This window comes from the organism of the source record quoted next, unplaced genomic scaffold (genome assembly GCF_019419815.1).
Source record: "Pyrus x bretschneideri cultivar Hongxiangsu unplaced genomic scaffold, Pyrus_bretschneideri_v1 Contig44, whole genome shotgun sequence".
NCBI lineage: Eukaryota > Viridiplantae > Streptophyta > Magnoliopsida > Rosales > Rosaceae > Pyrus > Pyrus x bretschneideri.
The window spans coordinates 2,722,501-2,740,611 of NW_025999768.1; the positions used below are offsets into that span (position 1 = coordinate 2,722,501).

General features: G+C 39.7%; 2 protein-coding genes and 1 long non-coding RNA gene across 7 annotated transcripts in view; 2 read left to right on the forward strand and 1 right to left on the reverse strand.

The window, feature by feature from the left end:
- The window catches only part of LOC103953924, a 1,227-nt gene extending 237 nt beyond the window's left edge, over window positions 1-990 (forward strand). Inside the window, exons 1-2 of the long non-coding RNA XR_007251900.1 lie at window positions 1-343; window positions 582-990. The exon at window positions 1-343 is cut by the window's left edge and continues 237 nt beyond it. This is a non-coding gene — a long non-coding RNA (uncharacterized LOC103953924). The remainder of the gene's footprint in view (window positions 344-581) is intronic.
- A 325-nt stretch (window positions 991-1,315) lies between these two features.
- LOC103953923 lies at window positions 1,316-4,269 on the reverse strand. Of its 2 annotated transcripts, XM_048567357.1 has the most exons (6): window positions 3,785-4,269; window positions 3,581-3,695; window positions 3,385-3,499; window positions 2,263-3,186; window positions 1,766-1,888; window positions 1,316-1,576 (listed from the first exon to the last, which is right to left on the reverse strand). In XM_048567357.1, the coding sequence occupies exons 1-6, from the start codon at window positions 3,883-3,885 to the stop codon at window positions 1,437-1,439; spliced, it is 1,518 nt and encodes a 505-aa protein (XP_048423314.1). In that variant the 5' UTR covers window positions 3,886-4,269; the 3' UTR covers window positions 1,316-1,436. The 2 variants fall into 2 exon arrangements, with proteins under 2 accessions (XP_048423314.1, XP_048423315.1); XM_048567358.1 differs by lacking the exon at window positions 1,766-1,888 and having other exon boundaries at window positions 3,785-4,266.
- Window positions 4,270-10,148: 5,879 nt separating this feature from the next.
- LOC103953922 (WD repeat-containing protein 11) lies at window positions 10,149-18,050 on the forward strand. Of its 4 annotated transcripts, none has more exons than XM_009365728.3 (19): window positions 10,149-11,182; window positions 11,378-11,855; window positions 12,273-12,360; window positions 12,466-12,647; window positions 12,837-12,973; window positions 13,318-13,384; window positions 13,609-13,774; window positions 13,900-14,008; window positions 14,108-14,183; window positions 14,269-14,451; window positions 14,540-14,700; window positions 14,829-14,934; window positions 15,278-15,482; window positions 15,592-15,878; window positions 16,057-16,181; window positions 16,529-16,673; window positions 16,777-16,869; window positions 16,996-17,069; window positions 17,334-18,050. In XM_009365728.3, the coding sequence occupies exons 1-19, from the start codon at window positions 10,185-10,187 to the stop codon at window positions 17,686-17,688; spliced, it is 4,035 nt and encodes a 1,344-aa protein (XP_009364003.2). In that variant the 5' UTR covers window positions 10,149-10,184; the 3' UTR covers window positions 17,689-18,050. The 4 variants fall into 4 exon arrangements, with proteins under 4 accessions (XP_009364003.2, XP_009364004.2, XP_048423189.1 ...); XM_009365729.3 differs by having other exon boundaries at window positions 16,060-16,181; XM_048567232.1 differs by lacking the exon at window positions 16,529-16,673 and having other exon boundaries at window positions 17,334-17,476.
- Window positions 18,051-18,111: the final 61 nt, after the last annotated feature.

Sequence of the window (18,111 nt, forward strand, 5' to 3'; positions counted from 1 at the left end):
GCAGGGTTATATTCAACTTGTTCAAAGTTTTCAAGGTTTTCCCACCACACATACAACATATATGCTTAATTTATTAGAAAATTGATTTCATAAATCGTACGCATGCATATTTATAAACGAAAAAAGAAAAACACGTACGTCGATCCAAGAAAAAGTACTTGCAGATCACCGAAAAACACGTAGGCCGATCAAAATATTCACCAGGCGTACGGAAATGGGCAGCCACAGAGAAATTAATATGATGATGGCTTGGTTGGTGAGTATGGCGGTGGCTTGCCCTTATACACCTCCTTTTACTCCGACTGCGCTGCCTCAAAGACATTCCAAATAGGAGATACAGTTGGTAAGTGCGCTTTCCATTTTCCAGTAACAACTAGATGTGAGTTAGGTCAGCTAACGGGAGGGCATTAATTGTTCCCGGCCCTTGTGTCCAAGTTCATATGAGTATTTATATATCTTTGTTGTTAGCCTAAGTAGACGTAAGTTAGGACAGTTGCATGTTTCCAACTCTTGCGTCCGAGTTCATGAATATGTATATATCTTTGTTGTTAACTTATTGTTGTGAATTTTTGGCATTGCAGTGTTGAATTGGACTGAAACGTGGGGGAAATAGCAACAAAAGAAGAATATGATAGCTGCGGTGACCCTGGGATCGTACTGGGACCAGGAGTAAGGACGGAACTCAATTCTACCGGTTCTCGCTTCTTCATCTGCACCGTTGGTGACCACCGCGAGCAAGGCCAAAAGGTCAGCATCACCGTTGGATCACCAACCACCACCTCCTCTCTGTTAGCTCCTCCACCACCATCCTCCCACGCTTCATCTTTCACTACCACTACTCTTCGTACTTTCGTTGGGCTCATCCCCATACTTGTAGCAGTAATTTCCTTAGTCGCTTAAGCTTAGCAGTCGTTTCCAAGAAATTAATATCGTCTAATCCTCTATTTTATTTATAAAATAAGCTATATTACAATAAATGTTCATTTATTATGTAGTTTTTATAAGCTATTTCATCTCTTCCGTTGGTGATAACTACGAGCGGGGCCAAAAGGTCACTCTCACCGTCGGATTTCCCTACTCTCCCCCTGCTTCCGCTCCACCGCCACCACCAGCCTCCGGTGCTTCCTCTCTGAGAATTGGCTCTTTAATTGACGTCGCGATCTCCAAATATGTCAATTCTTTCTTCTTTTTGTTTTGGTTTTTAATAATTTCTTTCCCCACTTACATGTGAATTCTCATTCTTTCCACTTGTACTGTGTAATCGTTCGAACAAAGTTCCGACCATCAGTTAGTTCGACCAAGTTTCAACCTTGAGTTTTGTTACAATTGACTCAAATTTTTCTTCAATAGGTGTGTGTACAAGCAGTTTTTTTTCAAATCGTCGGAGTAGTACATTACAATATCATCGGAATGGTACATTACGCTCCAGTACAACACTAACACTCGAAGCACCAATACACTAGCACATCGTAGCTACATAAAAAGAATGTTCTCTCGTAATTAAGAAGATTCGACATTGTATCAAAAGAACCCCCTACACATCGTTCCAGCCGGAAAAAGTGCTTCTTTACAGACCCTTCAAAGAGTTCAGCTAGTGATCAGGCAAATCTACGACAAAATCATACACGAAGCAAAACGGCAAAGAATTTCTCTTGAAATCGATAACACAATGGAGCCGGATAAGCACTGAATCTCATTACTCAACATCTAAGCTTATAAGAACGGCTAACCTAATATCTGAATCAAACAATGCACAATAAGTTACCTAAGACATAATTTTCTAGGGTTCTGCGGTAAAGAAGTTGATGGAAAGAAGCCATCCGTGTGGACTGCCCCAGACCGTTATGCCAATTTTTCAAAGAGGAGTACAATTTATCACAGCACAGTCCTGCAAAAATGAAGCTTCTTTTTACTTCCATCTTTACACGGTCCCATATAGCTCTCATACCCTCAACCCACAACACTTTTTTCTGGAATTTTCGCTCAACTATAAGTCTAAGCAATGCAGTATTAATGATCTGGAAGTTCGATGTTTCAAGCTTTAGTTATGATACCAGGACATTGTTCTACGATATGAATCCAACTCAAGTTTCATTTACAACTCACATCTTTCCACTAATGCAACTAGCAACTAAAATCAACTAGAGAAATTTCGCAATCAGAGCTGCATAAGAAGAGAGCCTCTCATAATAGGATTCAACAATATATTGGCATCTTGGATTTTGAAGCATATATACTACAGTAGGGAAAGAGTCTACAAACCAGGCCCTGTAGTTCGACCAGTAAACCTGTTGGGAATGACATCTGGTTGCCAGCAAAATTGTCTATCTTCCTCATTGGTACTAAAAGGTGCCTTGCGCTTCCTTATAGTTGCCTCAGAACTCCGACCGCTCTCTGAATTCCACATACTGGAAGTGGACTCAAAGCGATCATAAGCAGTCTTTGTGGGAAAGAAACAGATTTCCTTACTTCTCAGTGAAGAAAAATCATTTAACTTTCCCCACTCTTGAGAATTTATTGAACCAAAATCTTCCATTTCACTGGCCAAGCTTCTTTGAGTACATGGGTGGAGAGCAGGACCCAGCGTCAACGATAAATCACATTCCGTTTCTCGTGGCTTCTCCTGGGTGTCCATGACTTCTTGTGTGAATCTGTGTGACACATTTTCAGCACCTTGAGAGGAGAAAAGGTTCTGCTTTATAGGCTCCACAACTGATGTAACAATTGGAGTACCAACATGTATAGTCATAGAATGTGTATTTTTTGAAGCCTGATGACCGACCTGGAGCTTTTGGGGTTGATGGTGAGTTCCATAATATAATGGATATACTGAACCCGAGTTCAAGGGATTGCTGGTTGACAGTGTTGCTAACTGGTTATGGCCAGCAGGAACATTCTCAAGTGCAAAAGGGTAATTCAGAGGACTAGTGAGGTTAGTACTTTTGATGCGGCCGTAAGATTCTGGGACCAAATGCACAGAACTCACATTCAAGGCTTTTGCAAAGTTCAATTGATTGCTAGAGTGATGCGGAGAAAACTGAGGGCGCCGTTCATCTGCATTTTCATCCAAAACCCTAGCAGGGGTAGAAGCGGGGTCTTGAGCTCTTGGAGTGAGGTAACTCCTCGGATTACTGTGGCGTTGGCTTCTCGAAGCTCTTACTGGAGTGCAACCCAGATTAAGGGCAGCTGAACAACATAAAGAGGAGGAACCAAAACACACATACAAATCACACCTCTAGTGTATTCATTCTGCACAATAATATCTTCTTACGAACTAAACTAAGCTTGAGCAATGAGCTAATATACATTGAAAATGAGAACAACCCAGTAGCATAATTTCACAGTTCAATTCAACAGACTGCAAAGAAATCAGTACAATGTTACCTTCGACACACGGCGGCAGAAGCTCCCCGGTTTCAGAGCCCTCATCTCGCCGGATAATCGTGTTAACCGCGTCATTTGCTCTGTCCCATAGCGTGTCGAGATTCATGTACTCAGCCTTCAACAAAACAAAGCAAAAAATGACCGACGGAACAACCAAAAAGAGCGAATGAAAAACCGAAAGGGAAACGAGAAAAACCTCAGAATTGGCTTTGGAATACATAATTTCCTCTGCTCTTAAAACCACCAAAGGCAGCTTCTCTTGCCATTCCTTGTTCTTCTTCGTGACGGAGCTGTGAACCTCATTGACGACCCTAATCAAACAGGTGGTGGGCGGTCAGCAAAATGTGAAAAAGCAGACACCTTTACCAAGAAATCCATGGAAACAAAGAGGACCCAGTACCTGAAAATCTGCTGAATGATGGAACCTCTCATGGGTTGGTGCCTATCGCTATGCCAAGCTCGCCGGACACACTCATACGGCCTCGGCCCCGGCCTAGGCATCACGGCAGAGCAGCAGCAGGGCAATAATCCCAAGGAGGAAGAGAAATAGTGGGTTTTGGAGGGAGGATAAATTAGTCCCGGGACTCAAGAACGGTAGAACCTACATGTAGTGGAGTGATGGGTTAGTTGTGCTTTAATCTCTCTTTCCCTCTGGATTGTGTAATGGGGCGGGACAGTTTTTTGCTGGGTGGTACATGGGGAAAGAGGAAGGGTCGCTTTCCCCTGCTTTTGTCTTCCCCCAATAATTTAGAGGGTTTACCATAGTTTTGATGTTCAATCTTTTCCTTTGGGGTGTGTAGGGGGTCACCCTCTTCGGGAAAGAAGGAAGTGGAGAGAGAGACAGGAGAGAGAGAGAGAGAGAGAGAGAGAGAGAGAGTTATTGTGCCTTGGCCCGTTGTGCGTGGGCATCAAATTGTGCCTGTAAAATTGTGTCCCTCCCTACATCATTCAGCAATTGGCCCAGCATGGGCAGACACAAACTCGAAGGGAAAATTGACACCTATCTTTAACCTTGTGGTAGCAAGGAGAAATGGACATCATACTTAAGAGATTTGTCACATAACATGGCTTTTTCCCCTTCTCAAATCTCAATGTAGGTGTGCAAATAGTTGCACTAATTATCATCGTTCAGAATCTCGAATGTAAAGATAAATACTAGGTTTTAGATTCCATAAGCTTTATGACACATTTTTTAGTTAAAAAAAGTTAGGGGGATGCTACTCTATTCAAGGGTCAGGACATACTACAAGTTTTTTTGAAGACTTACAGTCTTACAGAGGGATGTTAGCCCCTTTTTAACTTTTACAAATCGTCCATCAAGAGGGATTGACAACAACGAGACTTTACTCTAGCGAAGAGAACAATCATTACCAATTCAACTAACCCTCGTTGGTAGCTTTATGACACTTTTTGACGAATATGAATTACTCTTTTAATGAACTAGGGAGCACAAGTAACTTAAAATTTAATTGTATAGTTGGAGAAGATTTTGGGTAGTTTCCGAGTGTCTATCATAAAAACATAAGGCTATATTTGGGTCTCATCCAACCTAAACAACGGCCATGTCCTGTGTAAAGAGTTGGTCTCTCTTTAAGGGAAGAGTGAGAGTCATAGTCTTGTAACCAAAATACAATTCTCATGACACCGTCGCATTACAAAAGCTTGCCACCTATTCAAAAAGTGAAAATGAGATAAACAAAAACTCAATCTAAGGTAGGCACTACACAGTGTTTAAAATGCTAATTAGTCGGTAATATGTAGGTACTAAGTGACATTGGCGGTGCCATTACGATAATGTCTTAGTTACGAGACATAATGTAATCTCTATCCAGACAATCCTACGAAAATTCCGCTCCTCGTAGTTGAGTTCACCTTTGCCCGGCATGACAGGTAGATGGAAGTATTGACATGGACAACCATTACGTGGTTGACGCATCCAATGGCAGCTAATTAGACTGTCATAGTGGGTGCATCCTCCCATTTTTGAGTACTATCATAAATTTATATTTATGAATACCTGCAGAAATATGAAAGCATGTTGGAACTAAATACTCCTTACCCACCATTTTAATGGAACTCATAAATAAAGGGAATACCTTATATATATGTGCAGTTACATAGTACAAAGCAAAGTGGGTTATTTAGTATGTTCCGGTGTATTTTGTATACTGAAGTTTTAGGTTGTTAGATTTTTAGTTAGGGATTATCTAAAGGCCAATAGTGAAGAAAATTGAGGTTTCACCATAAGACAAATTAGCAATATGCGAAGTAGCCCAACTACTGATAAGCATACGCAGGGTTCTTTTTTCTCCCGATATGGGATTGATACTCTTAGCACGACCCCTCACTTGTGTCGAATTTTCAAGCCTAGCACGTGGACAATACAAATCGGGTGACAAGGAGCACGTGTGGCAGTTGAGCTTCACATGCGAGACAATCTGCTCTTGTACCACGAAAAGAGTTAGGCTTCCACCGTAAAATCAATTGGTAATATGAGGAGCAGCTTAACTACTTAGAAGTACATACAAGATCCCTCATTTCTCCGATGTTTAATTAATACTTTCAACAAAAATTCGATAATCTAGAATACACCAAAACCTACGAAAATTTTGAGCGTAGTGTCGTTTAGCAGCCTTTTTCCTGTTGATCGGTTGTGAGTGGTCTAGTGAGCACTGCCGTGAGTGGTCTAGTTAACACTGCCATGAAACCACACTTACAAAGCTATCATGTGTCGCCCTCTTATGAAAATGGCTGTACACTCTAAATACCTTTACAAAGCAAAAGGACCTCTCAAAGCATAGGCAGGTAGTTGTAGTAGGCCATGAGGCTTGGAACCCTTCTACTTCTGCCTTGTATACCCAGTCCCTCCAATTTCTGAGCAGTCCCACTTGCCAACTAACTTTCAAGTACAACTACACGTGTTTCTTTTCATATTAGTTTTTTGGTCGGTTGCCTTTCTCTAGAGCTTATATTGCATGATAGATCTACACCTGACCTTTGTCTCATAATACCAACATGTTATCGAAACAATATCAAGAGTGTTGATAGTTAGCCTTTAATTTTGTAAAGAACATACATCATGATGCATAGATATTATGAGTATCATTGACTAAAATAAATCAACATTTCAAAGTTTGATTCATGACTCACTACTAATCATATCAAAACTGTCTCTGACTTAACCACTTCCAAAATCCAGCAAGCGTGGAGTTCTATCAAGTTTTCAACGTGGGACTTACATTCATCTCAATTTAAAAAATAAACTTGAACAAGGTTGTTCAACCACATTATTTATACGACATTATTCTCACTCACAAAAGCACAGAACCCATGTTTTAGTTTCATCCAACTTTGTTCTAATCTTATTCATTAGAAGAAGAATCCGGATCCTCTTTGTGAGGATTCCCGGAATTCGTAAATCATATATATTTATTATACATCGTGTAGTCATAAATCATTTTAAATATTTTTATTTAAAGTTAAATACAAACAATACCTAACAATAATTGACGGCACAATGTACAATGAACATACACGATTTACAGATTCCTAGAATTCTCACCAAAAGAATCTGGAGATCCTGTTGGTTATAAGAGTTGTACTTGTGACAACCTTTTCAGAATAATTAGTTAAATACAATACCATTCGACTCCATATTCATTGTTATAGTTACCCTAATCGTACAACTCGGAATAGGATCCTCTTTGTGAGGATCCAAATGATCAATCAATTGTGTCCGTTCATCGTATATCGTGCAGTTAGAAATCATTTTAAAATTTTAATTTAAAATTGAATATAAATAGTACCTAACAAAAATTGATCGCACGATGTATGATGAACGAACACAATTAATTGATATCTGGATCCTCACAAAGAAAATCCGAAAAGAATACTTGTCCGTACAACCCTACCAAAATTATTAGTGAAATGTCCGGACCACAATGTTTATAAACCTTAATTTAATCTTTGTCATGCAGGTGAAAAGGAAAGCTTCCAAACGTTTCTTTGTTTTTTTTGTTTTTGTTTTTACGTACCAAACGTATTCAAAATTTCAACATTGTATTTTAATTTTGCCATGGCCCACCGAGAAAGCTACAGTATGAGTTGGTCGCCATAAATGTTGATTCAATGGAATTCCTCGCTTTCAAGAATTGACAAATCAAGAAATTCAAATCGTTCAAACGAAGGAGAGAGATCTAAACCTTTAATTTGTATGAAGTGGACGAATAGATGGGCTAATAGGGACTGTAGAATTTAAAATAAATGATCCGAATCTTCGAATCATTCCCTTCCAGACACAAAGATTCAAATAAAATCTCAATTCGATTCAATGAACATTGTTTTCATGTCCTTTTCAACAGAACAGGCCCATTGGATTATTGAATCATATTCAATTGGACCATTGTTATGGATTAGACCCTTAACTTCGACGACTCTCTTATGCATCACCATGCCATTAAGCCCAACGTTTGGAGAAATTCTGTCCGGATGAATCACATCACTCGTTCGATCAAAACATAAAAATTATTTAAGCGCATTCGTTCCGCCCCATCGACCCCTCTTTTAGTCTCACTCGCTAAATCTTTGGTCGGATAACCATACTATATGAGCGTCCATGCCAAAAACTTCCTCCATCACTGGGAAAGTAAGCGCATATTATTTCATAATTCAACTCGAAGTGTAATGCTTGAGGCTGAATAGAATAAGGTCGTTTCTTTGTAAGAGTGCCTGAACATAAACAAATATTATACAATTTATACTATTCCAAATTTTAACTAGCATTAATTAAAGGAAACTTTAACGAAAAGCTTTTGGTACTGTTCACTTTAACGAAAAATCATTTTTTTACACTAAAAAATCAAGGGTAAAGTACAAAAAACTACATCAACTATTAGTGTCACGACACTTTTATACCTAAAATTTACAATATCATACCTCAACTATTGGTGTCACGACACTTTCATACCTCAACTAAAAAAAATATATTAATATTTTTTAAATATTAAAATAATAAATAAAAGTATAAAAAAAAAACCCTTGGTCGTCCCTTCCCCCCTCTCTCTTCCCCATCTTCATCTTCTTCCTGCTTAATCTTTAACACAAAAAAAAAAAAAAAAAATTTGAAAACCCAACCCCCCAACACCCCCCCCAGGAGAAAGAGGAAGAATCGAAGAAGAAGAACTTCATCTTCTTCCTGCTTAATCTTTAACACAAAAAAAAAAAAAAAGAAAAAAAAATTTGAAAACCCAACCCCCCAACACCCCCCCCCCCAGGAGAAAGAGGAAGAATCGAAGAAGAAGAAGGAGAGAGAGAGGAGGAAAAAAAAATGGAAATTGCAACCCAGAAAAAAAAAAAAAAAACCTAGAAGAAGGAAGAAGAAGAAGAAGAAGAAGAAGGAGAAGAAGAAGGAGAATGAGGAAGAGGAAGAAGAAAACCCATCAACTCAACCCCCCCTCCCGCCCCGCCCGTGGAAGAAGAAGAAGGAGGAGGCGAAGAGGAAGAAGAGGAGGAGGAAAAAGAAAAAACCCAAACTGCAACCCAGAAGAAGGAAGAAGAAGAAGAAAAAAATTAAAACATCGCCTCCTGCGGAAGAAGCAGAAGAAAAAGGAGAAAAGAAAAACAAAAAAAAAACATAAAACCCCAACCCAACCCAATTCATCCCCCCCCCCACCAATCCAACGCGCACTCATCTCTCCTCCCCCATCTTCATCTTCTTCCCCTTTTCCCTTTACCTGCAACTCAGAAACAAAAAAAAATAAATAAATAAAATTTCGAACCCAGTTTTGGCCCAAGAAGAAGAAGAACCCTTTCTGTCTCCTCCCCATCTTCATCTTCGTCCCCTTTTCCCTCTACCTGCAACCCAGGAAAAAAAAAATCCATACCCAGTTTTGGCCCAAGAAGAAGAAGAAGAAGGAGAGAGAAGAAGAACGAAAAAAAAAAAAAAAAAGTGACAAATCCAGTTTCGGCCCAGGAGAAGAAGAAGAAGGAGGAGAGAGAAGAACAAAAAAAATTGAAAATGGTGCGGGTGAAGGAAAGGGGATGCCGCACCCTAGGAATTTTTTTTTGTTTTTTTATTCTTAATTTTTTAATATTTAATTATTAAAAATATATTTAATTATTTTTTAATTCAGCTGGATTAGTGAGTGGTTACCTTCTCTTGCCACAGTCAGCACTTAACAGAAAAATTGACGGAGGTATGAAACTACCGTGACCCCAATAGTTGAGGTAGTTTTTTGTACCTTACCCAAAAATCAATATTGTTACTATTCACTTTACCCTTTATTTTGTCTTTATCGTTAAAACTCAAAGTTTTCAAGTTTTTTCATTAATTTTTCTTTAATTAAATTATAGTAATAAAGTAAATAAAAAAAATATTATTAGCACTATAAGTATGCATTCTTCATAAATATATATTTTAAATATAAAAATTTAGAATGTCAATAATAATTCTTTAAATAACTACATTTTATAAAAAATTTAATGAAGGAGAAAATTACTTTAAGAAATGAAGAAGAATTAAAAAGAAACCTTACATTAACTATAATTTTAACAAATAATATGTAGACGATGCTTTACAGCATTTACAGAAAACATTATGTCTATAGACAGATTCAATCCCCTTTTTTTCTCTAAACAATTAATTATTTAATTTACTAACATTTACAATATATATATATATTTATAAATAAAAAATAAAGATGAAAAGTGAAAACACCGAACGTTGTTCTCGCTGTGTGTCCGAAATGTCGATATACTTGAAGTCGCAGCGGTAGACGAAGAAAGTCCGACACAACGCAACAATGTCGAGCCCTGGAGGTTCGACGGCGTCCACAGTCCAGGACTGTTGGGACTGCATGCTGCCGGGCCCGCCCAGCCGCAACAACTTCGGATCCGCCGACCTCAGCCTCTCCGGCCTCCTCGCATTCCCCTCCGGCAGCTCCATCTCCGTCCTCGACGCCCGCTCAATGCAGCTCGTTGTCAGCATCCCTATGCCACCTCCCACCCAATCCTCCTCCACGTCATCGTCTCTCTCGCCTTTCGTCACCTCCGTCCGCTGGACCCCGCTCCCTCTCCGCCGCGACCTCCTCTCCACCGAGCCTTCCAGCTCCCACCTCCTCCTCGCCGCCGGCGATCGCCAGGGCCGCATCGCCCTCCTCGACCTCCGCCTCAAGTCTCCCGTCCTCTGGTTCGATACCGACTCCTCCCCCTCCAAACTCGCTATCCAGGACCTCGCGTGGGTCCAGGCCCGACCCGACTCCTACCTCCTCGCCTCCATCTCCGGATTCTCCTCCCTCTCCCTCTACAACAGCTCCACCGGCCGATGCTTCTGGAAATACGACGCGGCGCCTGAAATTCTCTCCTGCATCCGCCGTGACCCCTTCGATTCGCGCCATTTCTGTGTCGTCGGGCTCAAAGGATTCCTGCTCTCTGTCACCGTGTTAGGCGAGACAGAATCCGATGTCGTCATCAAGGAGCTTCAGATTCGGACCGACTCCACCGAGTTGCTGAAGCTGGAGAGGGACTTGGCCGGTGGAGTCTCCGGGAACTCGTCGTCGGCCTCGGCGGCGTTCCCGATCTACGCCGTGAGGTTCGCATTCTCGCCACAGTGGCGGCACATTCTTTTCGTCTCGTTCCCGAGGGAGCTGGTGGTGTTCGATTTGCAGTATGAGACGCCGCTTTTCTCTGCCACATTGCCTCGCGGCTGCGGCAAGCTTCTCGATGTGCTTCCGGATCCGAATCACGAGTTCCTCTACTGCGCTCATCTTGACGGGAAGCTCAGTACTTGGCGCCGAAAAGAGTGAGTCTTTTGAAATTCGATTGATTGTAGCCTTTTCAATTTCCATTGATCAAATGTAGGATGTAGAATGTGAAATTGTATTGGAATCTATAGGCATTTGAACCATTTTCGGGCAAAGTTTATGAAGTGTTTAGATCAAAAAACCGAAATGTAGTAATGTATTATACTTATTATGCATATTGTATATGTGTGCAGAGGAGAGCAGGTACACATAATGTGTTCAATGGAAGAGCTGATGCCGTCAATTGGTACATCTGTCCCTTCTCCTTCGTTGCTTGCTCTTGTCATCTCCCAATCAGATTCGACCCTCCAGAATGTCGGCAAGATTTACTCTGATGATGTGCCTCATTCTCCTTTCCCTGATGTGGATTTCGATAATCCTTTTGATTTCTGTGATGAACCTCTTCTTGTTTCTAAAACGCATTTGATCTCAATTTCTGATGATGGAAAAATATGGAACTGGCTTTTGACTGCTGAAGGGCTTGAAGATAATCGAAAGGATGACACAAACTTGGGTATCAGTGAAGTGCCAGTTCCTGGGACAAATACAAACATTATAGTTTCTTCTACCGGAGGACTTGACATGGAAGCCGGTAAACAAATAGAAAAGATCAGTGGTGATAGAAGCCGACCTTCAAATTCTATTGTCAGCCATACAGACTTATCACTAAAGGTTCATTTGTAGTTTCTTCCAACTTTTATTTTTTCATGGTTAATGGCTTTAACTGGATGGTTTTCTGGCTGGAGAATATAGTATAACTTGAACAATGGATGTGACTTGGATCAGTAGATGTAATTCCCACTCCCCGTCTTATTAAATATATCTATGTATTAATTGGTACACAACTTTGTTTAGATAACCCAAAACGACACACGTGCCCACCCGTACATGTACACAGGCGCTATAACATATGTTTTTTATTGTTGCATATAGTTCAGAACACAGCTGGTTTTGTTTTGTGTACTTTCTGTCATATCTATCTGTAAATTCAGTTCATTCAAAACGATATATAAGTTTGCAACCAATCCCCGATATTGCAGATTTGAAACTACATGCCTGCATGCTTACAAAGCCAACTTACTGATGCAGATTAGCTTAGTTGGACAGCTTCAGCTTCTTTCTTCAGCAGTGACTATGCTAGCTGTACCTTCACCTTCTTCAACAGCTACTTTGGGCCGTTAGTTAATCTTGTCACTAATCTACTGTATATGTTGATTTTATATTTTGAGTTAGCATCAATTCGGAGAAATTATGATACCATGTAAGTTGATTATGTATGAAGGTGGGGGGAACTATCCTGTTGTAGCTGTTCCATTGGTTGCTTTGGGAACTCAAAGTGGGACAGTTGATGTTGTTGATGTTTCTGCCAATGCTGTCGCTGCAAGTTTTTCTGTTCATAATGGTACTGTTAGGGGATTACGATGGCTTGGAAATTCCAGACTGGTTTCATTTTCATACAGTCAGGTACGTTGCGATGAATTCAAACATCACATTAATTGTTTGATGCATCTACTACTTAGTGCTTTTATGCTCAGCATTATCCTTGATTGGTATTTTTTCCTCTTTTTTTTCTATTTATAAATAATTATCAATGTGTGTTGATCATTATATGTAGCATGACTTTTTTTTTTTTTTTTTTTTTTATATATTTAGGTGAGTGAAAAATCTGGAGGTTTCATCAACAGGCTCATTGTGACCTGTGCTAGAAGTGGCCTAAATAGACAATTCCGGGTTTTGCAAAAGCCTGAACGTGCACCCATAAGAGCATTAAGAGCCTCATCCTCTGGGAGGTTGACTTCAGACCCAGATTCTTGTCTTTATTTATGGTTATTAGTTAAGTCCTATATATTCTGTTCTGTGTCATGTTTTTGGTTTTATCAAATTTTAATGATACTTAGCTGAAAAGAAACTAGAAGTGTTCACTTTTGACTATACTTCGTCGTGTATTTTAGATATTAATTTAATAAAATGTTTTTGCTTCTTGGCTCAATATGGTAAATTGGACTATTTTGATCACATGTCTCTAACTTAGTGTTTTTTGCTTCCCCCTGCTTTCATACATCAGCTGTTATTCTTCATAGCTTCCTGAGCTACACAATGTAACATTTTGCTTATGCTGTTGACAAAATGGCAGGTACCTTCTTATTTTGCTTCGTGATGCACCAGTAGAGGTTTGGGCAATGACAAAGAGTCCTATAATGGTAAGTTTGCTATTTTCTTTGGTTATTTTACATTCCAACTTGACATATTTTCCAGAAAATGATTGTTTCAACTACATTTAACAGAAACCTCACAATTTTCAAAGCTCAAACTACTACGAAAGCATGCCTTTTCTTATTTTATGCATTTCACAACTTTTCGCAGTGGAGAGGTTAAGATTTTGATTCCTCATCTTGGTATTTATTACGGTCTGTGTCTCGTGTAGCTTAGATCATTAGCTCTTCCATTTACGGTTTTGGAATGGACCCTCCCAGCAGTTCCCCGACCTGCTCAAAATGGACCTGCTAAGCAATCATCATCATCCCCCAAAGATCACACATCTGTGGCATCAGATGGGACATCCTCTCCAACAAAGGCATCATCTGATTCCAGTGAGCTTATTTACTTGATAAGCTTCTATAATATGTATACTGGTTTTTGGTCTATATGAGTTACTTCTGTATTATTGGATTGTATAATTAAACAAAAATAAAGTTTCTTCTTCCCTGAAATGCAGAGAGCTCGGATGGATCTCAAGATGACACTTCTGAAAGCTTTGCATTTGCACTAGCAAATGGTGCTCTTGGTGTTTTTGAGGTTCATGGGAGAAGGATCCGTGACTTCAGGTGTATTTCTACTTTCAATCTTAGCATTCACCCTCGTATGAACTATTATTTCATGTCAATAAGTTTTTCTCATTGTGGTTCTTTGTTGCTTGTTTCTAGACCGAAATGGCCTTCTTCTTCATTTGTCTCATCGGATGGACTAATTACTGCCATGGCCTACCGGTTGCCTCATGTAGTATGTATCAAAAATTTTGTATTCTTTTCATCCAATTGGTATTTTATATCAGATTGTTTCAATATTTTCTGTAAATTATTTTCAGGTTATGGGGGACAGATCAGGAAATATTCGCTGGTGGGATGTAACTACTGGACATTCTTCTTCGTTTAACACTCATAGAGAAGGTATCCGGCGAATTAAATTCTCACCTGTTGTGCCTGGAGACCGCAGTAGGGGGCGCGTTGCTGTACTATTCTATGACAATACATTTTCAGTATTTGACCTTGTAAGTATAAAAGAAATATTTATATGGTTTGTCTAGATGACCTTTCCTATCATTTTTCCATAACTCTCTACATGTTTTCTAATTGCAGGATTCTCCGGACCCATTAGCCAATTCTCTTCTACAGCCTCAATTTCCTGGAACCCTTGTGTTGGAACTTGATTGGTTGCCTTTGCGGACTGACAAAAGTGATCCACTGTTATTGTGCATAGCTGGAGCTGATAGTAGCTTTCGCCTTGTTGAGATTAATATGTATGTTTCAAACTTTGTTGAGGAATTTCCTTATATCTCAGGTTATTTAAGTATTGGGGAGGGGGGAATGCGGATGGCCTGTATGGGAGTCGTCAGTTCTGTGCTTTAACAATCTTACTCTTATGCAGAATTGACAAAAAACTTGGTCATACCCACCAGCCCAGATCTATAAAAGAGAGGTTCCGTCCTATGCCTCTATGCTCTCCTATACTGCTTCCAACACCACATGCCCTGGTAACAATGATTTTTAATTTCCATTTTCCTTCTATTTTATTTCAGGATAGCAATATCTTATGTATTCCAGTTCTGTTGATTATTAGTCAATCGTGCCCTTTGACAACTGGAGTTTTATGTTCGTTCTTATATGCTAATCTGCAACCTTATGGACCTACTTCTTGTTAGAAGAGAGTTCCTAACCAAATTGTATACTGAAAATAGCAGAATGTACTGGAAAAGTTGAGTGTGGTTCTGAATCAATAACCACATAGCCTGCTTTATGTTTTATGTTTTATTGTTAACAGAAGATAGTAGAGATTCAGTTTTGACCAACTGGAATTTATTGATTTCTTTGTTACAGGCATTAAGAGTGATCTTACAATTGGGTGTCGAGCCCTCTTGGTTTAATACTTGCAGTACGACTTTAGATAAGAGGCCTCACAAAATTCCAGGAACTCCCAAGTCCAATGAGGATCTTCGAAGTTACATGATCGATTTACCACCTATTGGTGACCCTGTGGTACCAGAATTGCTGCTTAAAGTCTTAGAACCTTATCGTAAAGAAGGTGGGTCCTCTGTCTTTCTTGTGATGTTTCTACTCATGCGGAGCTATATCTAAGTGTCGTATTATTTTGTGTTCTTTTCTCTTATATTATAAATGTTATATTTCCCCAGGCTGCATACTGGATGATGAGAGGGCAAAATTATATGCAATGGTGGTTAACAAAGGTTTTTCTGTGAGATTTGCTTTTGCTGCTGCAATTTTTGGTGAATTCTCAGAAGCTCTTTTCTGGCTACAACTGCCTCGTGCTCTTAACCATTTGATGAATAAGATGGTAAATAAGTCTCCACAAAAAACCCCTGCGTCAGCACCCATTCCAGAGATTGATGATGCATCTATGCTGAGTAGGATAACATCAAAAGGAAAGTCAGTGTCTGGAACAGAAAAGAAAGATGAAATGGTAAGCGACATTTCTGGATGATATTATTCTCAAGTTTTGTGTACAACTTTTTAAGCTAGGTCGTTACGTTACCTCACATCTCTCCTATATCTTGTGCTCTTCAATTCTGACTGTTGTGTGATTTTTTCCTCCGCATAAGCTTTGAACATCTCTGTAATTTATCGACTTCTATGGTTAGCAGAATCAAGGTCAGCTCAGGTTATTGGCTTTTGAGCCAGAGGATTTGTGGGCAAATGCCAGTGAACGTATTCCTTGGCATGAGAGGTTGGAGGGAGAAGATGCTATTCAGAATCGTGTACATGAGTGAGTATTCCATATCATTCTTATTTCTTAGAAGAACTGCCAAACTAACTGCTGAGTATGTTTAAGTTAGAGTTGATGCTGGCTGGTTTAGTTGCTATTGGGTGAATATTTAATTGCTTGGTAGAATTCCATATGTTTCAAAGCATATAAGCACATGTGCATGAGAAAATGTACAGGAAACCTAATTTTTGCCAAGTTCCATCCTTCCTGTCATCTTCGTCTCTGGCAACATGCCAAATACCCAAATTGCCCAGTTACTTATATATGTAAAACGTTAGGCTTCAAAAAGAAAGCAAAATTTTCCATTTCAGAGGTTTTTGATTTACTTTATGTTCTTGATGATATAGGCTTGTCTCAGTTGGCAACTTAGAAGCTGCGGTTAGTTTATTGCTTTCCACTCCTCCGGAGAGCAATTACTTCTCTGCAAATGCTTTACGTGCTGTAGCTCTTTCTTCTGCCGTGTCAAAGTCTCTCCTTGAACTTGCCGTCAAGGTGTTTTAACTTACTTGGATCAACTCATGGCATCAAATGCATGTTATCACTGGAATAAAGTCGTTTAAGGGTCTCAGGATTTTCAATACTTTTATATTATTAGGTTGTTGCCGCCAACATGGTCAGGACTGACAGGTCGTTGTCTGGTACTCATCTTCTTTGCGCTGTTGGAAGGTATCAGGAAGCGTGTTCTCAGGTTAGGTTCTGCAAATTTACTGTAAACCCAGTTAACTAAGTTGTGAGATTTCTTTTGATATCATGCACTAAAAAATGGTTTACACGACGCTTTTAGGTACTAATTACTATGTCATCTGTTATGCAGCTACAAGATGCTGGGTGCTGGACTGATGCTGCAACTTTAGCTGCTACGCATTTAAAAGGATCCGACTATGCAAGGTTATTTGCTTTCTTTTTATCATTTCGGAGGCCTCCTTTGTCATCTCCAGTTTCATCTGTGTACTTTAATTGATTAGCTTGCTATTTTTCGCCTTCCCGGTATATTTCTTTTGATATCGCAAATCCATAATGTGTCTTCACTTTATGTAAACTCATTGGTCATCGCCATCTTTGCGGCTTACCTTTTGCCTAACTTGCACGATTACTAGTCCCCTGATTTTCGTCATTATATTAGCTGAGTTGTGCGTATTGATGTTCTTCCAGGGTGTTGCTAAGATGGGCTTCGCACGTCCTTTGCGCTGAACACAACATATGGAGGGCCCTCATTTTGTATGTTGCAGCTGGTGCACTACAAGAGGCGTTGGCAGCACTTCGTGAGGCCCAACAACCTGACACGGCCGCTATGTTCATCCTTGCTTGCCGAGAAGTTCATGCCAACTTCATCTCTGATTTAGGCAACTGCGACGATGAATCTAGTTCTTTGATCAAGGACAAGCTGCTCAACTTGCCTGGGTTAGGCCCCGAGAGCAAAGACGTTATGGCAGTCAGCGAATATTACGGGCAATACCAAAGGAAACTGGTGCATCTATGCATGGACTCGCAACCATTCGCTGAATGAAGGATCGGCCCTAGTCACTTGATTACAATCGAGTCCTTTAACTTGTCCATATTTACATTGCATACAGTTCGACGTCAGGTTAAATTGGAAGCAGGTTGAAGAAATCCCTTGTATTGTACGATGCTCTTACGGGATTCAGGACACGAAAAATCGATATCTTGGGATAGTAATCGACTGGGAGGAGTATATCATATATTACTCGAAAATGTTGTAAGCGTAGAAAAATTTTCAGAGGACAAATCTCAAAGTATAGGAAATTTTTTTGGTAGAAAATGTATGTAATGATGTTATTTCTTCATTACGAAAAGAGATCGAATGCTACGCTATTTGGAATTTTACTATTAAATATTTCTTTTTCAAGATGCTGAGGGGCGGGAGCTCGTATGGAATACGCTAATATGTCAACGATAGTGCCATTTACAC